Genomic DNA, 17120 nt, shown 5'->3' with positions numbered 1-17120 from the left:
TAAGTTAGTTAAGGAAATACACAGAACTGTTGCAGGAAGGAGAGGGAGGCAGTGAGACAATTGATTGAGTCTGTGGATATTTCAGATGATACCAGAATGGACGAAGAGGGAATGTGGTGTATAGAGGTGGTGTGAATGGAGATAATGATCTCTCTTGACAGACCAACTTAGTGTGAAAATTGAAAAGAAGTATGGAAGTTTACACTTCATTTTTGTTTAGGGCATGGGTTGACGATGTTTGTGAATGATTTTCTGGGGTGTATGTACCTGATACATCCTATGAATTAGGAGCAGATTTTTTCCCTAATGTGTCTGCCATTTTTTGCTTCAGCAAAATAGTTTTAGGAACATAAACAGTAGCCTGAGGCTAGAACCCATCATCCACAGCCAAACCCTACAGACCACATTGTGGCCCCATACATTGCTTATGTGCTTTAGGAGTGGATTGCTAATACAAAGGAATTCAAATAGCATCTGACTATTTGGCCCTTTCAAGACTGTTTGTGATAGTAAAAGATATCAGAAGCTCACAGAATAGTATGGTAAAAGTTAGAAGACATACATATGATTCAAGAGAAAGAATACTGCCTACATATTCCCTTCATGTCGTAGAAGGCAGCTAAGAGTGGCAGGGGTGGTTGGCTGGAAATTCTCCCTTCTTGTATTACTCTTCAAAAGAAAGAACAGAGCAAGGAGCCAAGACAGGATTTTTCCCTCAGGCTCTGTCATCTCTTCTTGGTGTGACCTCGCTCATGCGGGAAGTAGCGAGCATTTATAAAAAAAAGATTATTGTATTGCTTTCAACCTCTTCATTTGGCAGATAGTTCCTTATGTTAACAATCTTGTTGAAGAAAAGTACTATACCTCATTTGAGGTAAATCGTTTGCCTATCAGTCTGTTTCCATTACTACTAGTAAAATCAGATGAATCAAGTCTTAGGTAACTTGATAGATGAAGATTATCAAAGTCTTTGATTATTTCAAATGATTGTATTTGATCAAGTCTTGACTTTCTCTTTTCTAAGTGAAATAGATTCAAGTCGTTTAATGTAATCTCATAGGATTTGTTTCTCAGTCTGGGAATCATCTTGGTATCTAGACACTTTATTCTCACTATTCTTTGTCTTTTTTTGGTAGGATAATCAAAACTGAACACAGTATTCAAGAAATGGACAAACCAATGAACTGAAAAGAATAAGGATTGGTTTCCTTGGACTTAACGAACCAGTGACTTGAAAAGAGCAAGGATGGTTTCCATGGACTTAGAAATCAGAGGCTCTGCCTATGAAACCAAGAATTGTCTTCACTTTTCCAACTGTTTTTGTGCACTGTTTCCTTGGATTTTGGTCACCAGCGATTATTACACCCAAGTCTTATTCCTCGTTTACCTTTTGCAGTTCAACAGAATTCACACTGTTGTTTGTCTTTTCGTTCTTGCTACCAATATGTACTTTGCACTTATCGATATTAAAATTCATTTTCCATCTGGTAGCCTAGTTCATAAGTTTGGCCACGTCATTTTGAAGCTGTAGACATTCAAGTTCCATAGTAGATTTATTTCTCAGTTTTGTATCATCAGTGAATTTTGACATCTTGCTCTGCAGCCCATTATCAGTATCATTCATGTATATTAGGAAGAGAACCGGTCGCAAGATTGATGCTTGTAGCATTCTGCTTGTTACATATAACCATTTTGGTTATTTATCAGGTAGAGGAAGCATCACAAGATATTTTCTGTTTATTTCAGGTATGGAAGCATTTCATAACGTATTTAACATATGAAAGAAAAATCTGGGGGCCAGAAAAATACCCTGAAAATTTTGGTATTTTTCTCACAGAAATAGATTTGCATCAGATTCTCATTATAAGGAATATTCTTCATGCTGATTACAAATATGGGGGTTGAGGTATTGTTTGGCCATTTTTATAATGTGTTTTAAGTAAAATGATTTGGTAAACAGAGAAGAGGTAATGAAAGCTTTGCGGAAGATGAAAGCTGGCAAGGCAGCAGGTTTGGATGGTATTGCAGTGGAATTTATTAAAAAAGGGGGTGACTGTATTGTTGACTGGTTGGTAAGGTTATTTAATGTATGTATGACTCATGGTGAGGTGCCTGAGGATTGGCGGAATGCGTGCATAGTGCCATTGTACAAAGGCAAAGGGGATAAGAGTGAGTGCTCAAATTACAGAGGTATAAGTTTGTTGAGTATTCCTGGTAAATTATATGGGAGGGTATTGATTGAGAGGGTGAAGGCATGTACAGAGCATCAGATTGGGGAAGAGCAGTGTGGTTTCAGAAGTGGTAGAGGATGTGTGGATCAGGTGTTTGCTTTGAAGAATGTATGTGAGAAATACTTAGAAAAGCAAATGGATTTGTATGTAGCATTTATGGATGTGGAGAAGGCATATGATAGAGTTGATAGAGATGCTCTGTGGAAGGTATTAAGAATATATGGTGTGGGAGGAAAGTTGTTAGAAGCAGTGAAAAGTTTTTATCGAGGATGTAAGGCATGTGTACGTGTAGGAAGAGAGGAAAGTGATTGGTTCTCAGTGAATGTAGGTTTGCGGCAGGGGTGTGTGATGTCTCCATGGTTGTTTAATTTGTTTATGGATGGGGTTGTTAGGGAGGTAAATGCAAGAGTTTTGGAAAGAGGGGCAAGTATGAAGTCTGTTGGGGATGAGAGAGCTTGGGAAGTGAGTCAGTTGTTGTTCGCTGATGACACAGCGCTGGTGGCTGATTCATGTGTGAAACTGCAGAAGCTGGTGACTGAGTTTGGTAAAGTGTGTGGAAGAAGAAAGTTAAGAGTAAATGTGGTTATTAGGTACAGTAGGGTTGAGGGTCAAGTCAATTGGGAGGTGAGTTTGAATGGAGAAAAACTGGAGGAAGTGAAGTGTTTTAGATATCTGGGAGTGGATCTGGCAGCGGATGGAACCATGGAAGCGGAAGTGGATCATAGGGTGGGGGAGGGGGCGAAAATTCTGGGGGCCTTGAAGAATGTGTGGAAGTCGAGAACATTATCTCGGAAAGCAAAAATGGGTATGTTTGAAGGAATAGTGGTTCCAACAATGTTGTATGGTTGCGAGGCTTGGGCTATGGATAGAGTTGTGCTCAGGAGGATGGATGTGCTGGAAATGAGATGTTTGAGGACAATGTGTGGTGTGAGGTGGTTTGATCGAGTGAGTAACGTAAGGGTAAGAGAGATGTGTGGAAATAAAAAGAGCGTGGTTGAGAGAGCAGAAGAGGGTGTTTTGAAGTGGTTTGGGCACATGGAGAGGATGAGTGAGGAAAGATTGACCAAGAGGATATATGTGTCGGAGGTGGAGGGAACAAGGAGAAGAGGGAGACCAAATTGGAGGTGGAAAGATGGAGTGAAAAAGATTTTGTGTGATCGGGGCCTGAACATGCAGGAGGGTGAAAGGAGGGCAAGGAACAGAGTGAATTGGAGCGATGTGGTATACCGGGGCTGACGTGCTGTCAGTGGATTGAATCAAGGCATGTGAAGCGTCTGGGGTAAACCATGGAAAGCTGTGTAGGTATGTATATTTGCGTGTGTGGACGTATGTATATACATGTGTATGGGGGGGGGTTGGGCCATTTCTTTCGTCTGTTTCCTTGCGCTACCTCGCAAACGCGGGAGACAGCGACAAAGTATAAAATAAAAAAAAAAATAAAAAAGTAAAAGTATAATTTTATGAAATTTTCTACTCATTGTCTTCATATTTATTAGGTATGTATTGGCTATGGGAAGCATTATGAGATATTTTCTGTAGATTTTTCAAGTGTATAAGTATTTGAGTATGTTGAATTTCAGTTTTGAAGGAAAAGCTTTTTGGGCTGAAAAAAATTCTCTTAACTATTCCCTGTGTTTTTTTAGTATTTGTCCCAGGGAAATAGATTTGAATGAAAACCTCAGTTCTTATATAAGGAATATTTTTCACAATATGAATCTGGGGTTGACATATTGCTTTACCTTCTTTATAACCTGTATTAAAGTCATTATGATCTTACAGTTTTAAACAAATTTCTGATCATTCACTTCATATTTATTGGGTATCTGTTGGGTAGGGTAAGTATTATGACATTTTCCATAATTATTTCATTTGTATATGTATTTAATTATTATATATTTAAATTTTGAAATAAAATATTTTTTGGGCTAAAATTGCGAAATTATTACCAGCAATTTTTGGTATTATTCTCAAGAAAATATATTTGTTTAAAGAACTCAGTATATGGAATAATATTTATACTGTATATGATTATGGGATTGAAATATTGTCTGTCTGTATAAGCTATAGTTAAGTTGTTAAATGTTCACAATTTTCAAATATTTACTGATTATTCTCTTCATATTTATTGGGTCCCTAATTGCTAGGGTAAGTATTGTGAGTTACTTTTCATGATTATTGAAGGGTAGAAGTGTTTGATTATATTTCAGTTTTGAAAAGAATTTTTTTCGGGCTGGAAGGTACCATGAACTATCTTGCAATTTTTTTTTTTAGGAATTAGATTTGCATCAGAACCTCGGTATAACAGATATTTTTCGGCTGAATGTGAATGTAGGGTTGAAATATTGTTTGGCAATCTTTGTAGGATTTTATTATGTTATATTTAAAATTTTAAAGAAAAAGTTTTTAGGTTGAAAAAATACCCTGAACTATTATTAACTGCAATTTTTGGTATTTTCCTCATGGAAATATACTGCCTGGACTATTTCCTGGAAATTTTGGTATTCTCACAGAAATAGATTTGCCTCAAAATTTCATAAGAAGGAATATTTTTCATGCTGATTACGAGTCTGTGGTTGAAATTTAGTTTGGCAGTCTTTATAACCTGTAATTTGTCATTGCATTTTTATTGTTATGAATAGTTGATCATTCGCTTCGTATTTATTGGGTAGATAAAGTATCACAAGATATTTTCTATGATTTTTCAGGTATAGAATGTTTTATTATGTTGTATGTTGAATGAAAATTTTTTGTGGGGTAAGATATTTCTGGAACTATATGACCTGTAAATTTTGGTATTTATTCATGGAAATAGGTTTGTATCAGAATATCATTATCAGAAATATTCTTCATGCTGATTACAAGACTTAGGTTGAAATATAGTTTGGCAGTCTTGATAACCTGTAATTTGTCGTTGCATTATTATAATCATTAAAAGTTTTGTGATCATGTGCTTCATATTTATTGGGTATTTATCGGGTAGATAAATTATCTTAAGACATTTTCTATGATTATTTCAGGTATAGAAATGTGTTATTATGTTATATTCAAAATTTGAAAGAAAATTTTTCTTTGGCTAAAAAATTCCCTGAACTATTACCTTCAAATTTGGGTATTTTTCTCACAAAATAGATTTTCATCAAAATCTCGTTATAAGGAATAGTTTTCATGCTGATTACGAGACTGTTATTGAAATATAATTTGGCATTCTTTATAACCTGTAATTTGTCATTTCATTATTATAATCATGAAAGGTTTTGTGATCATTTCCTACTTATTTATTGGGTATTTATCGGGTAAATTATCACAAAACATTTTCTATGATTATTTCAGGTATAGAAATGCTTTATTATGTTGTATTTAGAATTTGAAAGAAAAAACTTTTGAGCTCAAAAATTCCCTGAACTATTTATTACCTTCACATTTTGGTATTTTTCTCACGAAAATAGATTTTCATCAAAATCTCGTTATAAGGAATATTTTTCATGCTGATTACGAAACTGTTGTTGAAATATAGTTTGGCAGTCTTTATAACGTGATTTGTCGTTGCATTATTATAATCATGAAAAGTTTTGTGATCATTTGCTTCGTATTTATTGGGTATTTATGGGATAGATAGATTATCTCAAGACATTTTCTATGATTATTTCAGGTATAGAAATGCTTTATTATGTTGTATTTAGAATTTGAAAGAAAAACTTTTTTTGGCTAAAAAATTCCCTGAACTATTACCTTCACATTTTGGTATTTTTCTTACGAAAATAGATTTTCTTCAGAATCTCGTTATAAGGAATATTTCTCATGCTGATTATGAAGCTGGGGTTGAAATACAGTTTGGCAGTCTTCATAACCTGTAATTTGTTGTTGCATTATTATAATTATGAAAAGTTTTGTGATCATTTGCTTTGTGTTTATTGGGTATTTATCAGGTAGATAAATTATCAAAAGATATTTTCTATGATTATTTCAGGTATAGAAATATTGTATTTAAAATTTGAAAGAAAAATTTTTTTTGTCTAAAGATTACCTTCACATATTGGTATTTTTCTTACAAAAATAGATTTGCCTTAAAATCTCATAATAAGAAATGTTTTTCATGCTGATTATGAATCTGGGGTTGAAATATAGTTTGGCAGTCTTTATAACCTATAATTTGTCATTGCATTTTTATGATTATGAATAGTTTTCTGATCATTTGCTTCGTATTTATTGAGTATTCATTGGGTAGATAAAGTGTCACAACATTTTCTATGATTATTTCATTTATAGAAATGTTTTATTATGTTGTATTTAAAATTTGGAAAAAAAATTTTTTTGGCTAAGAATTCCCTGAACTATTACCTGCACATTTTAGTATTTCTCACAAAAATATATTTGCCTCAAAATCTCATAAGGAACATTTTTCATACTGGTTATGAAACTGGGATTGAAATATAGTTAGGTAGTCTTTATAACCTGTAATTTGTCATAGCATTTTTTAGTTACAAAAAGTTTTCTGATCATTCGCTTTGTATTTATTGGGTATTCATCGGGTAGGGAAAGCATCACAAGATATTTTTTTTTTATTATTTCAGGTATAGAAGCGTTTTATTATGTTGTATTTGAAAGAAAACTTTTTTGGGCTAAAAAATTGCCTGGACTATTTCCTGGAAATTTTGATATTTTTCACAGAGATAGATTTGTATCAAAATCTCATTATAAGGAATATTCCTCATGTTGATTATGAAACTGGGGTTGAAATATAGTTTGGCAGTCTTTATAACCTGTAATTTGTCGTTGCATTTTTGTAGTTATGAAAAGTTTTCTGATTTTTTGCTTCGTATTTATTGGGCATTTATCGGGTAGATAAAGTATGACAAGATATTTTCTATGATTATTTCAGGTATAGAAATGCATTATTATGTTATATTCAAAATTTGAAAGAAAAATTTTTTTTTGCAAAAAAAATTCCCTGAACTATTACCTTCAAATTTTGGTCTTTTTCTCACAAAAATAGAATTTCATCAAAATCTCGTTATAAGGAATATTTTTCATGCTGATTATGAAACTGGGGTTGAAATATAGTTTGGCAGTGTTTATAGCCTGTAATTTGTCATTGCATGATCATAATCATGAAAGGTTTTGTGATCATTTCCTACATATTTATTGGGTATTTATCAGGTAGATGAATTATCTCAAGACATTTTCTATCATTATTTCAGGTATAGAAATGCTTTATTATGTTGTATTTAGAATTTGAAAGAAAAAAATTTTTGGGCTCAAAAATTCCCTGAACTATTACCTTCACATTTTGGTATTTTTCTCACAAAAATAGATTTTCATCAAAATCTTGCTATAAGGAATATTTTTCATGCTGATTACGAAACTGTTGTTGAAATATAGTTTGGCAGTCTTTATAACCTGTGATTTGTCGTTGCATTATTTTTTTTTTTATACTTTGTCGCTGTCTCCCGCGTTTGCGAGGTAGCGCAAGGAAACAGACGAAAGAAATGGCCCAACCCCCCCCCCATACACATGTATATACATACGTCCACACACGCAAATATACATACCTACACAGCTTTCCATGGTTTACCCCAGACACTTTACATGCCTTGATTCAATCCACTGACAGCACGTCAACCCCGGTATACCACATCGCTCCAATTCACTCTATTCCTTGCCCTCCTTTCACCCTCCTGCATGTTCAGGCCCCGATCACACAAAATCTTTTTCACTCCGTCTTTCCACCTCCAATTTGGTCTCCCTCTTCTCCTTGCTCCCTCCACCTCCGACACATATATCCTCTTGGTCAATCTTTCCTCACTCATCCTCTCCATGTGCCCAAACCACTTCAAAACACCCTCTTCTGCTCTCTCAACCACGCTCTTTTTATTTCCACACATCTCTCTTACCCTTACGTTACTCACTCGATCAAACCACCTCACACCACACATTGTCCTTAAACATCTCATTTCCAGCACATCCATCCTCCTGCGCACAACTCTATCCATAGCCCACGCCTCGCAACCATACAACATTGTTGGAACCACTATTCCTTCAAACATACCCATTTTTGCTTTCCGAGATAATGTTCTCGACTTCCACACATTCTTCAAGGCCCCCAGAATTTTCGCCCCCTCCCCCACCCTACGATCCACTTCCGCTTCCATGGTTCCATCCGCTGCCAGATCCACTCCCAGATATCTAAAACACTTCACTTCCTCCAGTTTTTCTCCATTCAAACTCACCTCCCAATTGACTTGACCCTCAACCCTACTGTACCTAATAACCTTGCTCTTATTCACATTTACTCTTAACTTTCTTGCATTATTGCATTATTATAATCATGAAAAGTTTTGTGATCATTTGCTTCGTATTTATTGGGTATTTATTGGATAGATAGATTATCTCAAGACATTTTCTATGATTATTTCAGGTCTAGAAATGCTTTATTATGTTGTATTTAGAATTTGAAAGAAAAACTTTTTTTGGCTAAAAAATTCCCTGAACTATTACCTTCACATTTTGGTATTTTTATTACGAAAATAGAGTTTCTTCAGAATCTTGTTATAAGGAATATTTCTCATGCTGATTATGAAGCTGGGTTTGAAATACAGTTTGGCAGTCTTTATAACCTGTAATTTGTTGTTGCATTATTATAATTATGAAAAGTTTTGTGATCATTTGCTTTGTATTTATTGGGTATTTATCAGGTAGATAAATTATCAAAAGATATTTTCTATGATTATTTCAGGTATAGAAATATTGTATTTAAAATTTGAAAGAAAAATTTTTTTTGTTTAAAGATTACCTTCACATATTGGTATTTTTCTTACAAAAATAGATTTGCCTTAAAATCTCGTAATAAGGAATGTTTTTCATGCTGATTATGAATCTGGGGTTGAAATATAGTTTGGCAGTCTGTATAACCTGTAATTTGTCATTGCATTTTTTGCTTTTGCTTTTGCTTTGTCGCTGTCTCCCGCATTTGCGAGGTAGCGCAAACAGAAGAAAGAAATGGCCCAACCCACCCCCATACACATGTATATACACACACGTCCACACACGCAAATATACATACGTATACATCACAATGTACACATATATATACAGACACATACATATATACCCATGCACACAATTCACACTGTCTGCCTTTATTCATTCCCATCGCCACCTCGCCACACATGGAATACCATCCCCCTCCCCCCTCATGTGTGCGAGGTAGCGGTAGGAAAAGATAACAAAGGCCCCATTCGTTCACACTCAGTCTCCAGCTGTCATGCAATAATGCCCGAAACCACAGCTCCCTTTCCACATCCAGGCCCCACACAACTTTCCATGGTTTACCCCAGACGCTTCACATGCCCTGATTCAATCCACTGACAGCACGTCAACCCCGGTATACCACATCGATCCAATTCACTCTCTTCCTTGCCTGCCTTTCACCCTCCTGCATGTTCAGGCCCCGATCACTCAAAATCTTTTTCACTCCATCTTTCCACCTCCAATTTGGTCTCCCACTTCTCCTCGTTCCCTCCACCTCCGACACATATGTCCTCTTGGTCAATCTCTCCTCACTGGGCCCTTAATATCAACCTCTTCATTTTTTAGCTAAGCTTCCCTTCCTAGCCCTGAGAATTTCAATCCACTGACAGCATGTCAACCCCGGTATACCACATCGATCCAATTCACTCTATTCCTTGCCTGCCTTTCACCCTCCTGCATGTTCAGGCCCCGATCACTCAAAATCTTTTTCACTCCATCTTTCCACCTCCAATTTGGTCTCCCACTTCTCGCTCCCTCCACCTCCGACACATATATATCCTCTTGGTCAATCTCTCCTCACTGGGTCCTTAATATTAACCTCTTCATTTTTTAGCTAAGCTTCCCTTCCTAGCCCTGAGAATTTCAGTTTTCAAGATTAAAGAAAATGTATGGAATGTTGAAGGTTTTCCTATAATAGTGAATAAACTTCACAAATGTATTTTGGCCACTGTTTTTACTCTGATCATGTGTATGCAGAGGTATAGTAGATTTATCAGTACAACATTGGAAAAAAGTGTGGGAGTAAGGCCTGAGTGTCATTTAATTTGCCACCGATCATGTTTTATTGTATATTTTACTCAAACACACAAAAAACCTATTATTATGTTTTATCTTACATAATAACTCTTGTCGTTATAATCAATGTATCAATGTGTTTTAATTAAGAATTTTTGCAATAATTGTTATGAATTTGTAAAATTTTCATCTGCATTGTAGTCAAGGTCAAGCAGGAAACCTGCCCCAGTATGTGATACCTGTAATTACAGCATTACTTTAGAACATGTAACAGTGGAATGCCAAAAATTTTGGAATGTCAAAGTCGTATATGAATTATATGATAGTTGAAGGAATAAAAGTGCTGTTGAAATTTTAGATGATAATGTAAATAGATGAATGAATTTTTTGAAGCAAGCCAAAATATTTGTTATCTATAAATAGTTTTATGGTTATAGTTATATTTAAAAGGAATCCAAAATATACCAGTAGGATTTTGTGTAAATAGTTATAGATTTTTAATATATCTTTTACATGCTAAAATGCACTGAATAACCATTAGCTTCAAGTGCTTGGCAAATTCCTCAAAATCATATCATTTACCATATAATCAGAAAATTCTAGTATCCTGACTACCCCAGGCACCACTTAATCTAAATGAATAGTGTTTTAATGTAACTTTGCACGTTGAGTGGATGTAATCTCTGAACTATTTCAGGATTTTATGCGAGCTATGAGAATCAGCAATCCCCAAATGAGAGCAATAGCAGACCAAATGGAGCAAGATGAGGTTGTGAGGTGGGCCAGTTCCTTAGCTCGTGCCCGTGTCACTCGTTGGGGAGGTATGATTTCAACTCCTGATGCTATGTTACAGGTAAAGAATACATCTCTTAGGTTTACTGCATGTTGATTCATATCAGTCCCCATCTACTCTTGGTTTTTATGATAATTTATGCATTTAATGAATATTATAACAATATAGATGCAAAAGATTCACTGGTTTGTGTATCATTACTTTATATGTCTTCATCAGTAACTCATTCAGCAAATTTGCACCATCCTGAAACAGCTTCCTTTCCTTTGTACTCACTTCTCTGCATATAGAGAAACTTTTTTCGTAATTGCCTCTCCCACCACAGCAAGGTAGTGACAGAAACAATTAACAATAGGCTCATTTGCACACATGCATTCTCTAGTTTTTATGTTTGATGTATCTAAACCAGAACTTGCTATCCATGTCCAAGCTCTACAAAGTACTCCAGAACACCTTGGCTGCTTCATGTGTCCTGGTCCAAGGAATTCACAGCACATCTCCCCCAAGCTTATCACATTGATCCAGTTCATTCTGTCTCATACACACATTTCACCCTTCTTAATGCTCAACCTTACATACTCCAAAGTCTCCTTCACTCCATCTGTCCACCTCCCTCTTTCCCATGATTCCTCCACTTCTGACACACAGATCCTCATAGCATACCATGGTTATCCCTCTCAGTTAGACTTCACTTACTACCAAACCTATTTGTTACACTGTCATACCTTACATGTTCAACCAGCCTCACACCACATGCTGTCATCAGGCATTACCTTTCTGGAATGTCAGCCTTCCTCCTGACGAAAAATTATTTAAATTATTTAAGTATTATATATATCATTTAGTCAGCTTCAACTCTTTTCATTTGAAGAAGTGTGTCCACAGGGTAAACAAGTCTGACAATTGCTAAAATTTTCCAGGCTGTGATCCGACGCGCCTTGAGTGAATCAGGGTGCCCTCCACACATAATAGATCAACTCATGGAAAATGCACATGAGCGACGTTGGCCACCAGGGTTGTCCACGCTGGAGACTAGGCAGGTAGTGTGTACCGCAGAGAAGTTTGTTGATTGTGTTCTTTAGTTGTAATGATAGTAAATGTACCTCAGGGGTTGCATTATTTCTCGCTATATTTTTTCTTTCCTGCAGCGTTAGGACTAGGGATTCCAGTTGTACAGATTGATTACTCAAAAGGTGCACATGGTCTTATATGAAAGCGACATGCCTGCAGCCACTTTGGCAAGATATTTAGGTTTTATAGATGATTAGAATGTGAAAGGGATAAAAGATATTGTCAAGGAGTGGAAGTAAAGGACAAGGTTTTAGAGATAGTGTAATCTTTGAATGGAATGGAATGAAGGGTGAGATCAAGCTTTAAAGATAATACAGATGGATTTGCAAGTGAAGGGGGGTATTAGTGAAGGAAAAATGATATGAAAAGAAGTTTGACAGCAGTGTGTCAACTCAGGACTTAGGTAATAGGCTGAGAGTGAAGTTAATTGTTGCAAAGGTGCCATATTATGATGAAAAGAGGAAGCTAAAGATACACTTCTAGAGAAAAGTAGAAAGGGTTTGTGAGGATGTGAATGTAGGAAAGAAATTCTCTGTGTGTTGTGACTTAAATGGATTGATGGGGTAGAGTAGATGGAAAAGAATGATAGGTAGATATAAGGTCCCAGATGTAAATGACTGGTGAAAGAATATATGAAGTATGTACATAGATAGGTATGAGAGTTGGTTTTACATATTTTCTGCATGATGATGTTTCTGAATATATATCTTACTGGTAAGACATGAGGAAAAAGAGAGTAGATAGAGCATGATTCTTATGATTTAGGTAAGAAGGGGCATGATAGGTAGTGTGCATGATGTGCAGTTTATGAATGGCTCAGATGGTGGCTATTTAGATAAATTTGTAGTATTCTGTTGTATTAGATGGTATGGACTAGGAATTGCATGATTTTTTTTCATACCACACCTTTTTCCCATAAAGCAAGGTAGTGCGAACAGTTGAAGAATGGCCTTTCATTCTGGAATATGAAACACAGTGATCTTTGTAAACCAGTCCTGCCTCTCTACTCTTTGATGGAGTTTAAATCTCCCTAACTAATAGAATTAATGATATTCGTAGAAAATTCAGAGTATAGTACTTCTGAATAGGTGTAAGATTTCAAGATGCAGTTCCTTTTTATTATGATATACTTTTTCTGTTTTTCATATGTAAATTCAAATGCATTTCAGCTCTGTTGATGCTATATATAATACTGGCCAAGCATTAAAGGATTTGATATGTGAGGTTGCAAAACAAGTATTTTATTAGATTCAGGCTAAGAAATATATTGTGTTGATTTAAGTGGTAATAAGTTTCCTGTTGCAGATGAATCGACGTCATTATGAGAGTTACATATGCAAAAGAGTGCCAGGAAAACAAGCAGTGGTGGTGATGGCTTGTGATAACCGCCACATGAATGATGATATGCTTCTTGACCCAGGACTTGTCATGATCTTTGCCCATGGTATTGAATAGGGAGCTGTGAATGTGGCTGGTGCTATACATAACTAAGATATTTGTGTCATAAATTTCTAGATTGTGTTTGTGTAGATACAAGTTTAATGAACAAGTTGAAAATTGTATTATTTTGGAAATTTTGGTGTCATATTTTTATATTTTACTGGGCGTTTAATAAGATTTAAATCCTTGCCTGCATGTAGTATGTTTGAGTAGTAGAAAAAATATTTATGTGCAGTGAAAATTTTTCTATCAAAATGGAGATTAGAGCTGAGATGAAATCTTATGGTGGAGAATAACCTCTTACTGCTAATGTTTGTCCAGTTCCTTCCATGATAGCTTGAACAAAAAATACACATTTATCACTTAGCCAATATCAGTTTATTTGTTACTCAGAAAACTAACTGCATTTTACGTGTTTTCTGCTCTTATTAGCAGCCTTTCATCAATTAAAACCTTATTAAGGCATTTACATACTCACACATATACAGACATATGAATGTAGATTTTGATTCATATAAAGCAAAGCTCCTAAAGTGTTTGAAGCAGTTTAATGCTTCATATTGCTGACCAGAGGTTTGAGAATATATGGAATTATGATCTGGAACCAGATTTATGCAATCTCAGATCTAGGGTTTGTTGCCCTTGGTATCCATTAATCTTATTCCTCTTCATTAGTTCTGCTAGTAAGACCAGATACCATTTGTTTTAGAAAGTATTTCTAAATCATTTTAGCTTAAGTTTGAAGTGAGTATCTTGCTTTAGGTTTCATGAGCTCTCTTCCTGTTTAGGTAACAAGATCACATGGGTCATAAGTAAGGTTTCTCTGGTAAAGTAATGGGCATTCGTCTTAAGCCTTCATTACCTAGTGGTCTAGAAATGGACTTTCTATGTGCCATCTTGCTTTACACGTAGGAAAAGTTTATGTTTAAAAGATATCATTTTGTTGTTAGAGGTTTTGGTTACTTACATACTGTGGTGGTCATTGAGTTTACATACTGACACCACAGAATATGACCACAGTAATTGATAATGAATGTGTTGTGTTGGGCATTAGTGGTATTCAGTGGACCCAATTCATGACTGAGTAGCTCATCATGGAAAACTTTCACTTAGACACTTTAGACATATCACACAAAATGCATATGGGCAACAAAGTTTGAAGGAATAAATGTGTTCATTATATGAAATAATAATTTGACACTTGACTAAACATGTACATTATGTAATTTCTCACTTGGCTGCAAATATTGAAGTTTAAAGAACTTTTATCCTTGGTATTTGGAGCAAATACTGTATGGCTACCCCTTTTGAAATATGGGAAGTGGCACATTGGATATTGGTGTATATAATTGGATCTCTGACATCATATTGGTGTTATATCCCCTTTTAAGTAGTTATATGGTAAGGGAATGTTAGTTTGAGTGAGGAAGTTTCTATGAACCAAATCTAAAAAAGTGTATAGGATTATGTACATATGGTTTTGAAGCAAATAATAGTCTGTTTGTGTGTTGTCATGGTAGATTATGTGTTTTTTTCACATTTTGTTTCTTGGTGAATGAAAACAGCTGTTTTAACAAATGGCTGAACCAGTAATTGGTGTTGACATAATCATTATTTTATATGATTACAGTTTTTGTGTGTACATAAAGTTGTAGGTTTGTCATCTTTGAAAAGATGTAGTTTCCTACATTGTTTCTTAGTTTGGAGATGTTTTCAGTGGATGCAATACATGTATATGAAGGGGTAAATTGTGGTAGTGAAGTTTGTTGTCTGAGACTATTTTGAATGACATAAGTATGTGTATAGTTGTAAGTCCTTGAAAAATGAGTTTGTAAAGGCTATTTATCAGTTTCTTCATGAGGAGCATAGATAATCTGATTTTTCTGCTTTTCACATGATTCTAGTTTTTTGTTTTATGGCTTGACATCAGTTAGCTGAAAAATTTGCATGAAATCCACTGATTTTAGTTCAGTGAAAGCCAGAGTATGATAGCACAGTCTTTGGTAATTATTAAAATTGATTAGGAGTAATTTTAAGAGGAAGTTTGTCACATGCAGTTGTCTTACCAGGTTTTGTTCTCTGTACTGCCACATTTTCATTAGCTCAGCTGGTTGAACTGTTGCCATATCCCAGTTTCCAAGTATATGTCTCTTTGCTGTTAGCTTTTTCACAAAAATTTAATGCTAAGTTAATTTGGAATTTGGTAAGGATTCATCATGGGTTTGCTTTATATAAACTTTTCTAAAGGATTGCACTTTACTTTTCCCAGGTTTTTTCATACTTCCATGAAACCATCTATCAGCTGAGCATATTGCTGCTATATTTGCTTATTTCACTACCCTTTTCATTACATTTCCTATTGACAGTAGTCTTTAGATTCACAATCATGGTCATATCTTTTAGGGTAAGATTAGATATTCAGAACAAAATGACCCCCACTGTATAAGATTAGACATTTGTATGTGACACTTATTCATGATAGTGTCACAGTGGCCATGGTGACTAAATTTGTATGTTTGAGCTTAATTACATTAGCATCTTTCCTTTTAAATTGATGGTGACCTCTTAAGATAGAAAAGCATAAACTTTTGACATGATAAATAGATAAATCTTGTGTATGCATTGGTGGGGTACATGTGTCTCTGCCAAACTACTAGTTCCATGATATAAACTTGCCACAATTTAGACTTGCCTAATATGAAGTGTCTGATGAGATTTCACTGTACTCATTCAGGCGGTACATACATAAAGTATTAAAGTATACAAATGTTGCATAGTAGTCCAGTTGTATGCAGATGTCATAGGTTATGTAGAGCAACAGTATCATCAATAATGTAACAGATTTTTACATATACAGGTGTTTCTTCCACCTCAGCAAGGTACATGAGAAACAGATGAACATTGGCCTCATTTGCACACATTCACTCTGTTGCTGTCATGTTTTTTCATACTTTTTTGCCATTTCCCTCCTTATCTTCATGTGTTCATAATATTGTATACCTATCATTATAATGTATCAAAACCAGACCTCACCTTTCAGTCAGGCTGTACAAACTATCTTGGTTTTCCCTGACCACTTCATATTCCTTACTCACCTTTCACAGTCAATCTGTACAAACTATCTTGGTTCTCCCTGACCACTTCATATTCCCTAGATTGATGTGTACTCCATTATTCTAGTTTTTCCATCCCATGCATGCTATTCATCCTTTTGAATGTTCAGATTCTGATTCCCAACTCTTTTTTCACTCTCGCCTTCCATTTCCTTTATGGTTTTTCCCTTCCCACTCTCCACATGTAACATGCAGATCTACTTAGTTGGTCTCCTTACTCATCCTCTCAATAAGTTGAAATCTCTTCAGCACACCCAGGTCATCTCTCTCAGTTATCCTGCACGTACTATAGCACCTATTACATGGTCACCCTTCTGTACACCACTCAAGAGGTCTCAGACATTTCATTTTGAACAAATCTTTCCATTTCCCTATAATCAGGGCCCAAGACTCACATCCATACAACACTTTTGGGACTACTACAATTTT

At 35.3% G+C, this 17120-nt stretch overlaps 1 protein-coding gene across 4 annotated transcripts in view; it reads left to right on the top strand.

The window, feature by feature from the left end:
* The window catches only part of elgi (E3 ubiquitin-protein ligase NRDP1 elgi), a 28772-nt gene extending 12945 nt beyond the window's left edge, over positions 1-15827 (top strand). For 3 of the 4 annotated variants that reach the window (XM_071663906.1, XM_071663909.1, XM_071663908.1), the window contains exons 6-8: positions 10972-11127; positions 11988-12110; positions 13444-15827. In XM_071663906.1, coding sequence (XP_071520007.1) covers positions 10972-11127; positions 11988-12110; positions 13444-13593 — 429 coding nt within the window. In that variant the 3' untranslated portion in view covers positions 13594-15827. The remainder of the gene's footprint in view (positions 1-10971; positions 11128-11987; positions 12111-13443) is intronic. The other variant, XM_071663910.1, reaches the window with a different exon arrangement.
* Positions 15828-17120: the final 1293 nt, after the last annotated feature.

Source organism: Panulirus ornatus, chromosome 8, assembly GCF_036320965.1.
Source record: "Panulirus ornatus isolate Po-2019 chromosome 8, ASM3632096v1, whole genome shotgun sequence".
NCBI classification, from domain to species: Eukaryota; Metazoa; Arthropoda; class Malacostraca; order Decapoda; family Palinuridae; genus Panulirus; species Panulirus ornatus.
This window is presented reverse-complemented; position numbering and strand designations above follow the sequence as displayed.